General features: G+C 55.2%; 1 protein-coding gene across 1 annotated transcript in view; it reads right to left on the bottom strand.

The window, feature by feature from the left end:
* HCN2 (hyperpolarization activated cyclic nucleotide gated potassium channel 2) overlaps positions 1-13,150 on the bottom strand; it is a gene marked incomplete at its 3' end in the record, with an annotated part of 41,395 nt that overhangs the window by 11,402 nt on the left and 16,843 nt on the right. The window contains exons 2-5 of the mRNA XM_014540051.1: positions 6,379-6,948; positions 5,643-5,804; positions 4,087-4,305; positions 2,780-2,926 (exon numbers count right to left, since the gene is read on the bottom strand). Coding sequence (XP_014395537.1) covers positions 2,780-2,926; positions 4,087-4,305; positions 5,643-5,804; positions 6,379-6,948 — 1,098 coding nt within the window. The remainder of the gene's footprint in view (positions 1-2,779; positions 2,927-4,086; positions 4,306-5,642; positions 5,805-6,378; positions 6,949-13,150) is intronic.

Genomic DNA, 13,150 nt, shown 5'->3' with positions numbered 1-13,150 from the left:
GGTTCTCAACCTGTGGGTCTCGACCCCTTTGGCGGTCGAACAACCCTTTCACAGGGGTCGCCTAAGACCATCCTGCATATCAGATATTTACATTACGATTCGTAACAGTAGCAACATTACAGTTATGAAGTAGCAACGAAAATAATTTTATGGTTGGGTCACAACATGAGGAACTGTATTTAAAGGGCCAGAAGGTTGAGAACCACTGCCTAACCGGTTTGGGTCAGTGGATAGAGCGTCGGCCTGTAGACTCAAGGGTCCCAGGTTCGATTCCAGTCAAGGGCATGTACCTTGGTTGCAGGCAGATACCCAGTAGGGAATGTGCAGGAGACAGCTGATCGATGTTTCTCTCTCATCGATGTTTCTGACTCTCTATCCCTCTCCCTTCCTCTCTGTAAGAAATCAATAAAATATATTTTTTTTAAAAAAAAGAGAAAAAAGAATTAAAAAATATGAAGATAGTGTAAGGAGCCTCTGGGACAACTTCAAGTGTATCAACATTTGCATTATGTGGGTGCCAGAAAGAGGAGAGAGAGAACAAGATGTTGAAAACCTATTTGAAGAAATAATGACAGAAAACCCCCTACCTCGTGAAAGAAATAGACTTACAAGTCCAGGAAGCGCAGAGTCCCAAACAAGAGGAACCCAAAGAGGCCCACCCCAAGACACATTATAATTAAAATGCCAAGGGTTAAAGACAAAGAGAAAGTCTTAAAAGCAGCAAGAGAGCCCTGGCCAGCTTGGCTCAGTGGATAGAGTGTCGGCCTGCAGGTCCCAGGTTCGATTCCGGTCAAGGTTGTGGGCTTGATCCCTGAGGGGGGGACATGCAGGAGGAAGCCGATCTATGATTACACATTATAATTAAAATGCTAAGGGTTAAAGACAAAGAGAAAGTCTTAAAAGCAGCAAGAGAGCCCTGGCCGGCTTGGCTCAGTGGATAGAGCGTCGGCCTGCAAACTGAAAGGTCCCAGGTTCGATTCTGGCCAAGGGCGCATGCCCAGGTTGTGGGCTTGATCCCCGGTGGGGGACATGCAGGAGGCAGCCGATCTATAATTTCATCATGGATGTTTCTATCTCTCCCTCTTCCTTCCTCTCTGAAATCAATAAAAATATATTTAAAAAAAAAGAAAGAAAGAAAAGAAAAGAAAAAAGCATCAAGAGAAAAGCAGTTAGTTACCTACAAGGGAACACCCATATGACTGTCAGCTGATTTCTCAATAGAAACTCTGCAGGCCAGAGGGAGTGACAATAAATATTCAAAGTGATGAATAGCAAGGACCTACAACTAAGATTATTCTACCCAGCAAAGCTATCATTTAGAAGGTCAGATAAAGAGCTTCACAGACAAGAAAAAGCTAAAGGAGTTCATCACCACCAAACCAATATTAATGAAATGTTGAAGGGTTTTCTTTAAGAAGAAGAAAAAGATAAAGATAAAAAATGCTAATAATAAAATGGCAATAAATACATATCTATCAACAAGTGAATCTAAAAATCAAATGAACAAGAAATCTAATGAACAAAATAAACTGGTGAATAAAATAGAATCAGCGGCATGGAAACATGGAACAGACTGATGAATCTCAGAGGGAAGGGGGGAGGGAGATGGGAAGAGATTAATCAAAGATCTTATATGCATATATGCATTAACTATGGACACAGACAATAGGGTGGTGAAGGCCGGGGGTGGGGCAGGAAGCAGGTGGAGGGGGGCAATGGGGGAAAAAAAGAGGGACATCTGTAATAGTCTCAACAATAAAGATTAAAAAATAAAAATGAGTGAAACTATACAAGCATTAGAAAAAAACATCTTCCCTCCTCAAGGCCTTTTCTTAGCTGTGCCCTCCGCCTGGGATACCCACAGGGTCACAACGCCTCAAGAAGATGTCACCTCCTTCTCCCCTCTGTGATCCCATCCTTCCCAAAGCTCCTCCCTCTGGACCTCCCTGAGGGCACAGTGCCGGGCTCACAGACTCGCTCAGTAGCTGCTTGGTGAGTGCTGTGGGTTGAATCATGTCTCCCCAGAAGGTTCGTTGAAGTCCTGAACCCCGGGTCCCTGGGAATGTGACCTTATGTTGAAATAGGGTCTTTGCAGTTGTCATTAGTTAAGATGAGGTCACACTGGAGTAGGTGGGCCCTGAATGACTGACATCCTTATAAGAAGAGGACAGACACACACACACAGGAAGCGGAGGTGGAGATCGGGGTGATACAACCCTAAGCCCAGGGTCACCCGTGACTGCTGGCTACACCAGAAGCAGGAAGAGGCAGAAAGGACCCTCGCTGGAGGCTCCGTAGTGAAACAGCCCTGTGACACCTCGATCTTGGACTTCTGATCTCCAGAATCTGAGACACTAAATTCCTGTTGTTTTAAGCTGTCCAGTGGGTGGTCATCCCTCATGGCTGCCCCAGGAATCTTGCCCAGTGTCGCACCGGCTGAGGGGCAGAGCTGGAATTGACTCCACAACCCACCTAAGCTGACTGGCTCCAGCCTTCCTTCCTCTGCCTTCTCCCGCTGTCTAACACAGCCCCAAACAAGGTAAGTAGTATGGGCTTAGGGTTAGGGTTAGGGTTAGGGTTAGGGACCCAGGGTGGCTGGGGCATCATGGGAGTGCAGGAGGCAGAGGCTCAGGGAGGGACATTGGTGTGTGTACAAGTCTAGCTTGAGTCCTTCATATTGCAGCTGGGTCAGTCCCTCCTCATCTTGGGGTCTGGGAGCCGGATAGCAGGGGAGTCTCAAACCTTACCCAACCCCGAGGGTCCTGTGGCCCCGCCTCACCTCTCGCAGGGGCCCGTTGAGCTCTCCCAGGATGCTGTCCTCGTCGAACATCTTGCCCTGGTAGCGGTGCTCATAGTAGTCGTGGATTTTCTGTCGGAAGTCCGCAGGCAGCTTGTGGAAGGACATGTACTGCTCCACCTGCTTGTACTGTAGGGGCGGCATGAGGGGCCGAGGTCAGTGGCTGCTGTTCGGGGAACCCCTGCCTCAGCCTAAATGGGGCCCCCAAGTTTAACTACAACCACAACAAGCACAGGACACCCAGTTACATCTGAGTTTCAGATCAACAGCAAAAATGTTTCGTGTAAGTGGATCCCGTGCAATACTTGGTTATGCTTATGCTAACAGAAGTTACTCCTTGTGTCCTATCCCTGACAGCTTGACCCCAGGCCCCCAAGATGCTGGTCCCCCATTCCAGAGACCCCCAACTCTGCCTATGGCCCTGGTGCTCCCCCGCCAGGATCTTTCTATAAACCCAGGGGATGTGGCAGAGGTGCCAGGCCCTGCTGTCCCCAGGATGGCACCCCCAGGGGTGCCCCAGCTCCATTTCCACTCCGGCCCCACCCAGTCACAGCTGCCCTGAGCTCAGCAGAACCCGTGATGGTGGGCGGGTGGCAGCACCAGCTCATGTTTGGGTGTGAGGCCGTGGCTTCCGGACAGCCAGGGCACCTGGCACTGGGCCCAGCTGACCCGGCTAACCCGACTGGCACTGCTGGGGGTGCTCACAGCTGCCCAGCCAGGGTCAGCCATCTGGCAGCAGTGCAGGATAGATAGGGGCAGCAATGGGGTGGGGGCCAAGCTCACCCTTGGCCCTTAGAGAAACTGAGGCACAGGGTAGCCATCAAGGCCACACTCCAGAAAGGGCTGGTCTACGGGGCCAGCACCTGCTCTCCCTCAGCGTTTCCAGTCCCCAGGCCCTTGGACTAGTCGCATGGAGGCTCCCCAACCCTGAGGCCAGGTCCAAGTGGCTGAACGTATTTGCTCCCCCAGTGGCCTCCCCCACGGACCTGGCTGACCAGCATGTACGCAAGTGACCCCAAGTCCTCTTGGACCCTGCTCAGTGCCTTCCCTGCCATAGCCTCCCCCCAGCCAGCCCGAAACCCCAGAATTTCACCTCCAAGAGAGGCCCCCCTGTGTTCCCTGCTCCCAGAGAGCTCCCTGATGCCTCATGGGCTGGCCCTGCCCTGTTGGGACCCCCTCACTTCCATCCCCCTCCTCGGCATATGTCCCTTCCGGGCTCCAGACTTCCCTCTAGGGCCCCCACACCCCCCACAAGGAGCTGGAGGAATAGTGGGGTGGGCCCCCCAGACCTTCTCCTGGTACTGGCGCCTCGAGGAGTCCAGTGACTGGATGAGGGCTGTGGCGTGTCCGATGAACATAGCGTAGCAGGTGGCACCCACGATCATACTCAGCATTGTCAGCCAGATGTCCGTCATGCTCTCAGGTGCCTGCCGACCGTACCCAATGCAGAGCATGTGGCTCATGGCCTTGAAGAGCGCAAAGGAGTAGAGCTCGCTCCACGAGTGATTCTGCAGGTCACACACAGGGGGGCAGTGGGCAGGTGCTCACAGCCCCAGGGAGCTCCTTGGCCCCCGGGCCCCAGCTGCCTGTCCTCCCCCAGGCAGCCAAGGTGGTGAGCTTCCCATGTCCAGAGACAACTAAGAAACTAGACTCGGGCAGGTGATGTGACATGTGCGCGTGTCACAGTGAGTCAGCACCAGGAGCAGGTCCGGAGCTGCTTCCTCACTTCACTCCCGGAGAAACTGAGGATCAGGGGGGCCAGAGTCCGGCTCTGGTTGCTCAGGATCCCCCCCCTCGACCCCCCTTTGCAGCCTCTGCTTAGAATGGGTCAGAGGATGTGAAAGTTCAGGGACCCCGTGGACGGTGAGCTGGGGACACCTGAATCCGATCAGAGGGCCAGGAGGGTGGGGGCATCTGGCAGGGCCAGGAGGATGCTCTCCCCCCGCCACCCCCGTCCTCAGTTAACCCGGCTGTGGGAGGGGGCAATGGGGCCCATTCAGGAAACAGGACAGCATGCCCGGGTGTCCGGCCAGACAATGAGCTGCCTCAGCCAGGCAGCTGTGCCAGGCGCTGGGTGCGCGCCTGAGGATGCTCCCTCTGCTGTCTCTCGCACATCAACGCCCCCATCCCTCCTCCCACTCCTGCCCAGCCCCACCCCACCAGTGCCAGCGGCTCAGCACTCAGGGGTGGGAGAAAGGCTCCTTGTGGTGCTAAAGAGCACCTGAGACTCGTGCTTTTCAACAGTGGGCATCTCAGCTGGGCAGCAATTGGTGACTGGGTCTCTCCATGGATTGTTATATTTTACTAGTGGCCCGGAGCACAAATTCATGCACTTGGTGGGGGGGGGTCCCTCAGCCCAGCCTGGGCCTCTTGCAGTCTGGGAGCCCTCAGGGGATGTCCGACTGCCACGGAGGCGGGAGAGGTTCCTGCCACCACCGCCACACTTGCCAGCCTTGAGCCTGGCTTCTGGCTGAACCGGCGCTCCCCCTGTGGGAGTGCACTGACCACCAGGGGGCAGCTCCTGCATTGAGCATCTGTCCCCTGGTGGTCAGTGTGCATCATAGCGACCAGTCGTTTCACTGTTCAGTCAATTTGCATATTAGCCTTTTATTATATAGGACGGCCCATGATACCACATTCCCATTTCTTTCTCTTTTTTTTATCTTTTGAATAAATGATGTACATTAGAAAGTAGACTCAATGGGGGGGGGCAGTAAGCAGATATTATGTCTGGGTGACAAAAGTTGTTATAGTCACTGGAATGATCAAGGAGCTGCCTGTTCCTGGTCCCAGAGGGGCACTATTTTGGGTCCCCAGGACGAGGCCGGGTGGGCGGGGTGCTTACCACCATGCCGTTGATTGACACCCAGCAGTTGCGGGGGAAGTCCTGCAGCATGGGCACCAGGAACTGCAGGCAGCCGTCCCAGTGGCACAGCAGCAGCATCATGCTGATGAGGTTGCAGATGCGCATGACCGCGCTCGCCAGGTCGTAGGTCATGTGGAAAATCTGGGGCAGGGACGCAGTGAGGTAGAAAGGAGCCCCCCCACACCGACCCACGCCCCGCAGGACCCAAATCCCCTCCCAGCATCCCACACTCCCAGGAGGCCCTGCTACCTTTCTGGTTAGTGAAATGTCCTGAGAGCGTGTAGGCAGGACCACTGCCCCTTCCAGCTACCCTGTCCCTGCCCGCTTCCCCCCTCGGAGCCTGTCACTGCCTTGGAAACTGGGGGTGACATCACTGGGCATGGGCGGTCCCGACTTGGGGGACAGGGACATGACTTCGCTTTCCTGGGCCTCAGTTTCCCCACTGCCAAACGGAGCTGTGGATTCCTCCTCTTACAGGGCAGAATGAAGGAAAGGGGCGCAGATGGGTCAAGAGTCCGCGCTGTGTTCCCTGTGACCACAGCCCGTGGCTCCGCCCTGCAGGGGCCCCTGGGACCCCATCGAGCCCCACACCAGGCCCAAGTCCTATCCCCTGTGGCGCAGGCCCTTCACTGCAGCCTTTGTGACCCCACCCCCGCCCTCTGCTGTGCCTGGAACCCCGCCCCTGCAGCAATGGCCCCTCCCACAGCGCCCTCACCTCCTCCCACTGGTGGATGTAGCGGATGAGTCGCGACAGGCGCAGCAGCCGCAGCAGGCTGAGGATTTTGGTGAAGCGCACGATGCGCAGGGCGCGCGCCGTCTTGTAGACCTCGGAGTCGATGCCTTTCTCCACGATGAGGAAGATATAGTCCACGGGGATGGAGGACACAAAGTCCACCACGAACCACGTGCGCAGGTACTTCTTCTTGATCTTCTCAGGGTCCAGGATGATCTCCGTGTTGTCCTCGATCACGATGCCCGTGCGGAAGTTCAGCACCAGGTCCATGAGGAAGAACGTGTCCGAGACCACGTTGAACACGATCCACGGGGCCGTGGTCTCGTCCTTGAAGAAGGTGATGCCCACCGGGATGATGATGAGGTTGCCCACCATGAACAGCAGCATGGTGAAGTCCCAGTAGAACCTGGGGAGAGGCGTGGCGTCAGCCCTGGAGCCCGGCCCACGCTGTGCGCTCTGGAGGCCTGCCCTCCCCACTGTGCACCTGCGCCTTCGAGGACCAGCCCAGATCTCTCCTCCTCCAGCAAATCCGAGACTGTGGCGCCAGTGTAGCTAGTGTGGACTGTCTCCAGGCAGGGGACTTCCTGGAGTGGGTTCCTCCTCTTACAGGGCAGAATGAACCCCTTACGAACCCCACAGCCCGCTGGCTCCCCCAGCCCGAGGCCCTCTCGCTGGCTCAGTTCTAACCTTCCCTCCCTGAAGAAGCTCCAGACCTCACAAAGCCTAAGAAAGAGGTCGCTCAAAAATTGACTAAAACTTTCCTTTGACCAAAACACCCAATGTGCCTGGCATAAGGGTGGAGTCTAAGGGACAAGAAAGGAGAGGGAGCTAAGCAGAGCGAGGCCAGGTGGTGGGGAGGGGGTGGTGGTGGCAGTGCAAGGAGGAGCATGAGGGCAGGTTCAGTGGGGGCGCCTGGGGTCGGAGAGTGCAGGGTGGGAGCTGGACATGTCAGCTTGACCTGGGGATCCAGGACACCAGCACCAGCAGGTGGGCGTCCAGGTGCTTGTATTTCCATTGCAGGAAGCACCCCGAGTGCCACAGACAGGGAGGCAGCAGGGGTGCCAGTCCAGCTGGGGGAAGGTGGCAGAGACCAGGTGGGGCCAGGGCAAAGGGCTGAGACTGTGGGAGGAAGCTGAGCAACAGGACATGGCAACTGCTGGGACATTTGGTGCGATAAATGCGCCTGGAAAAGGGATGATGGGTTGCTTCCCTTCCCAAATACAAGACCCCGAGGTCAATTCCTAAATTCCACCTGGAGAGCTCTCAGAACAGGGCCCATCCACTCAAGGAACAGCTACAGCTGGCCCAGCACGGTGTCCTGAATAAAGTGGTCATGGGGACAGACAGACACAGCAAAAGGCCACACGGACAAACTGCCGGCCCCGCAGCAATCAAGCAAATGTGAATCAAAACCACTCGGAGGGAGAACTGCCAGTTCCTCAAGAAGTTAAACTGAGTCACCATACGATGCAGCAATTCCACCTTAAGATTGAAAGAAGGGCCCGGCTGGGGTGGCTCAGTGGTTGAGCTTCGACCTATGAACTAGGAGGTCACAGTTCGATTCCCAGTCAGGACACATGTCCGGGTTGCAGGCTCGATCCCCAGTGTGGGGCATGCAGGAGGCAGCCAATCACTGATTCTCTCTAATCATTGATGTTTCTATCTCTCTATCCCTCTCCCTTCCTCTCTGAAATGTGTGTGTGAAAGAAGAGACTCAAACAGGTACTGTGCTTGCATGTTCACAGCATCACGATTCATAACACCAAGAAGGTGAAAACAACCCAAATGTCCATCACTGAGCGATTGTGGTCCATCCACATACAGGAATATTACTTGGCTATGAAAAGGAATGAAGCACTGACACTACAACACGTGTAAACTTTGACAAAACGATGCTCAGTGAGAGAAGCAGACATAGAAGGCCACTCGGCGTCTGATTCCAATTATGTGAAATGTCCGGAACAGGCAAATCCATAGACACAGGAAGTAGGTTCATGGTTGCCAAGGGTGAGGAGGGGCATAGGGAGTTTCTGTTTTGGAAAATGAAAATGTTCTGCACATGGATGGGATGAGGAGTGCACAACACATTGTGATTGTACTTAATGCCACTCAATTGTACGCTTTCAAATGAGTAAATGCCAAATTTTATGTTATATGTATATATACATATGTTAACATTATTTAAAAAACCACGAAGCCTGGGGGTCTCAGTGGTGAGCAGCTGCCCCAGATCATGGGTCTGAGCCCACACCTGCTGCCTAGATTCAGGCAAAGGAGGGTCTTGAATTTTGAACAGACAATTATTTGATTTTGCCTTTAATGTGGAGGGAAAGGCACCCCCCCCCCCTCATGTCGGCCTCTCAGGTGTCTCTCGGGGTCTTCAATCCCCAAATGGGTTTGTGCGGGGCTCTCCTGTAGGACCAGCACTCTCCCCATCATGGCTGGAGACCCCACGTTCACTGAGGGAAGGCGCTGTCACATGTAGGTGGGGCATTGCCCGGAAGGACCCTCAAAGCCTGCAACTCCCTGGGCTCCTCCCGGATGGACAGAAGAAGAGACTGAGGTTCTCAGTGGCTGGAGGGACTCGCCCCAACGAGCACACGTAAATAAAAAGCCGTAAGCCCTAGCACTGGCTTGGCTGCAGTGAGCTCCCTATTTTGGTAGCTGCTGTAAATTGGCTCCTTTCTGATGGCGCTGTGAGAGCTATTAACACCACGCCTACCGGCTGGTGTTCCACTCCAGGGAATTGATCCCAAGGAAACTGTCCAAGAGGAAGAGAAAAAAAATTAAAAAGTTATTTGCACCAACATATTCACGATAGCTCAGCCTGGGAGAGCCAAAGGCTGGAAGAGACCCAACGTCTAACACTGGGTCGCAGTGGCCAGAGCTGGCCGACACCCACTTTTGTCCACTGGCAGGTGTGACCTTGGCAAGTCCTCCCAGTCCTTGGGAACCTCAGTCTCTTCTATTCATCCTGGAGGAGCCCCGGGCGTGGCAGCTTTTGAGGGTCCTCCCAGGGAACTGCCCGCCCACATGTGATGGAACCTTCTCGCAACGGTGGTGGGTGCTCTGGCCATGATGGGAGGGCACCAGCCCTATGGGAGAGCCCTGGACAAACCCATCTGGGGTGGGATAAAGACCTGGAGGGAACCGAAGGGCTGACTTGATCTGGGGGTGGGTGTTAAGGGCAAAATCAAATGATTACTAGAAATTCCAGACCTTTTTTCACCTGAATCTAGACAAGGTGTGGGGCTCAGGCCCCCCATCTGAGGCACCTACTCATCCTTGAGACCCCAAGGCCTCAACATCCAATGGGATTGAGGGGCCCCACCTGCTTGCTCCTTCTAGTCTCGACTCCCAATACCCAGAGCATCCACTATAGAGCTCCTAATCCCATCCCCACCCTCTCTGAAATGAGAACTTCTACCCCCATTTTGGGGCATACACCCTGTTACAGAGCAAGCAAGAAAGAGTAACAGAAGGCCAGGGGGCCCTAGAAACCACCAGGGGGTCTAGAAACTATCTAAATGGCCACAGAGCATGAGGGCATCCTTGACATGTGACTCTCCAGACATTCTCTCCTTTTATTCTTGGGGTGGGGGAGGTAGGGACAGGCACCACACTTCCCCACTGACAGACGAGAGAGGTGCCACAGCCAGGGAACTGGGGCAAGGCACTGGAACCCAGAACTGCCACCCCCAGGGCCTGTCCTCTGTCTACTGTCCCGCTGTCTGGAACTCTGCCCACAGGCTCTGAGCCTCAGCCCGATCACATGCTGTGCACTGTCTTCCCATTCTGCGTGGTGTCCCCTGGGCTTTTAAGGTGCTGGAGCAGAAGGCAGGGGACTGAAGAGGGGCTGATGGGCAGGATGACCTGGTACCATGCACAGGGCATCTCACCTGCTCCAACTGGATGCCCCCAAGTTGGCGTGGGGCTTGACCCTTGTCCTCTCCAGCCAGCCTGGTCCCCCCAAGGGGAAACTGAGACTGGGGGTAAAGGAACTGGGTGGAAGGTAGAGGAACCCAGGGTATGTGCCCCAGCACCCTGCCCACCCCCTGAACCGTGCAGCCAGGGGCTAATCACTCTCCTTCTCTGAGCCCCAATGCCTCATCCGCCCAATCCCAGCAGCCCCTTCCTCATCGGGCACCCCAGGTACCACCAGGGCACAGGGACCACTGGGATACTGTCAGGCAGCCAAGCAGGAGCTGATGCACAGTCAGCCCTCAGTTACCCAGCACCTCCAATGACCACAGTTAAGTCCTGTATTTTAAAATGTCCCCTAACAAATAACAGTGGGGCCCTTGCTTCTGTGGAAGCACCCATATCCCGGCTGCTCCTTCCAGGAGGGCAGTGGACGGACTGGCCAGTTCACACAGAGAAAAGCAGGCCAGAGAGGACAGGGAGGGGAAGGCTCATCAGCAATGACCCCTGGCCCCAGGCCCCTCAGCCTCTGCACCCTATAGATGGGAGAGGGCCTGCAACCTCTTCCAGGAGCACCCACACAGGCTGGTAACCTCAGTGGGGCCCTGCTGGCTGCCACCACCATGAGCTCAGTTCTCCTCTAGCAGCTGCCCAGCTATTCTCTTGGCTCAGACAGACAATCTGAGGCATGGCCGGTGCTAAGTGACAGGACCCACGCAGCCAGACTTCCCAGCAGGAACTGGGTTGAGGCCCCCACAGCCACTGGTGGGGGACATGGTGAACAAGGCAGCCGGCTCCCTCCCTCCAGGATGCGAGAATCCAGAACCGTGGGAATTACATATCTGGCAAATCTGAGGGATTAGGGGCCAGGTCTGTGATTAAGGGAGAGCGGGACGGAGGATTAGGGGCCTGAGCGCTCGGATGTAGAGCTATAAGAGAGGCGAGTGTCAGGTATTAGGAAAGGGATACTCCTGCCAGGGAAGATGCCGGATTCCCAGCTTATCCCAAGACAGGGTGGACTGTGGGGTTGAAGGTGTGCCCGGCCACGAGGACACACAGTGACCAGACAGACCTGGCCCTCCCTCAAGGCCCAAACTCAGGCGGGGGAGACAGGTGTTCCATACAAACAGATAAATAAAAGGGGTGCTTCAGAGGGACCACTTTAGCCAGGGTGGTCTGGGAGGACTTCTTGCAGCAAGCGGCATTTGAACGGATTATGGAGAAGGAGCCCTTGGTTGAGTGTGGGAGGCGCTGCACCATGGCAGAGGGAGCAGGAAGTGCAAAGGTCCTGTGGCTGCAGTGAGTTCCCCTTTCAAGGCTGGCTGGGTGGCCTGGGGCTGGAGCAGAGGGGAGTAAAGGAGGTGAGAGGAGATGATGGGAGGGGACAGATGGTGGCTTTAAGGGCCTTGGGAGTTTGGGCCAGGGAGGCTTTAAGTGAGGGAAAGATGGACTTACGTGTACCTTGCGACGCCTCTGCTGGCAGCCAGAGGCCAGGAAGTGGGCAGAGGATGGCGTTCGACAGGAGATGAGATAACTTGTGCTTGTTGGATTTGAAGTGGGTTTGCTGATGGGGGAAGTGTGGCAGGGTCTGGCCTAAGCAAGCGAGCGGCTGAGGAAGCTCCTCCCTCCCAACCCCCAAGCATCCCCTTGAGAAGGCCTGGGGAGGTGAGAGTTTAAAGCAGGGAATTCAGGGACCAGAGGTTTGAAATTCTAGCAGGAAGCCTCTGGAGTGATGAGAGAGGCTTCGGTTAACTCCAGCCCTGACCCCTATACAAGGATCATGGAGTTAACTTCCTCCCAGATGGGGGGTGGGCCGGGCCTCAATCCTCCCACCTGGGAAATGGGTTTTTTCACTGCTCCCAACTCCAAGGGCTTCATGTTGGGTCTGGAGCCAGGGAAACCCTCGCCCTTGGCCCTTGGCCCACCCACTCTGGATAAAGTGGGGTTTATTTCTATGAGAAAAGTGTAGGGATTTGCAGGGAGCCCCCCATCCTGATCTCCAGCTGATCCTCCGGGCCATCTGGGGGCGGGGGGACAGGGTGTCCAGTCCTGTAAGTTTCTTCAAGTCAGCCTCCCCTGCTACCCCAGTCTGGGGGACCGCAGAGGACATGACACAAAAACAAGTCAGCATCCGCAGATCCTGGCTTTGTAGAAACCGCTCTGAGGGCCAGGAAAGGGACCAACTCATCTCTTTCCTCCCATACCAGGCCTCCCAGCAATAGACAGTTCAGGAACATTATACTGAAAATCAACAGCAATAGGAAAGACTCAAGTCAGATCTCAGAGGCACTTACAGACTTAAGAACAGATGAAAGGCAGCAAGGAAGCCACTTGCCTAAACTCTCTCTGGGAGATGAGGACTCCACCCCCAGGTGAGAGCTCCCCTCAACCTGCCCAGCACCCAAGCATGCCCCTCAGGGAGTTCAGAGATGTCGTGGGCACCCATTGTGACAGAGATCTCTATAGACCCTCATGCCCATGGTGGGGGACTGATGGGCAAGTAGACAACCCCAAGTGAAAAGGCAGCAGACACAGCGCGGGTGGGAACAGCAGGGGCACATGCTGAATGGGATCCTGGGGGAAGGGGCTTGTAAATGGGAGCTGGAAACCAGAAGCACTGGGGCGAGGACGTGTGTGGCAGGGGGACCAGCTTGTAAAAAGGCTATCGTTCCACAGGAAGGAGAGGAGAACCGTGTGAGATTTGAGGCCTGGCGTGATGCTGGCATAGCTGTGAAAGCCAGACACCCCCTTTTGCTCATTCCACCACCATCTCACATTTGGGGAAACTGAGCAGGGAGTTCCAGAAAGGACTCGAGACCAGTCATAGATGACG

Source organism: Myotis brandtii, unplaced genomic scaffold, assembly GCF_000412655.1.
Source record: "Myotis brandtii unplaced genomic scaffold, ASM41265v1 scaffold236, whole genome shotgun sequence".
NCBI lineage: Eukaryota > Metazoa > Chordata > Mammalia > Chiroptera > Vespertilionidae > Myotis > Myotis brandtii.
The sequence above is the reverse complement of the archived record's forward strand: the minus strand, read 5'-3'. Positions and strand labels throughout refer to the sequence as shown.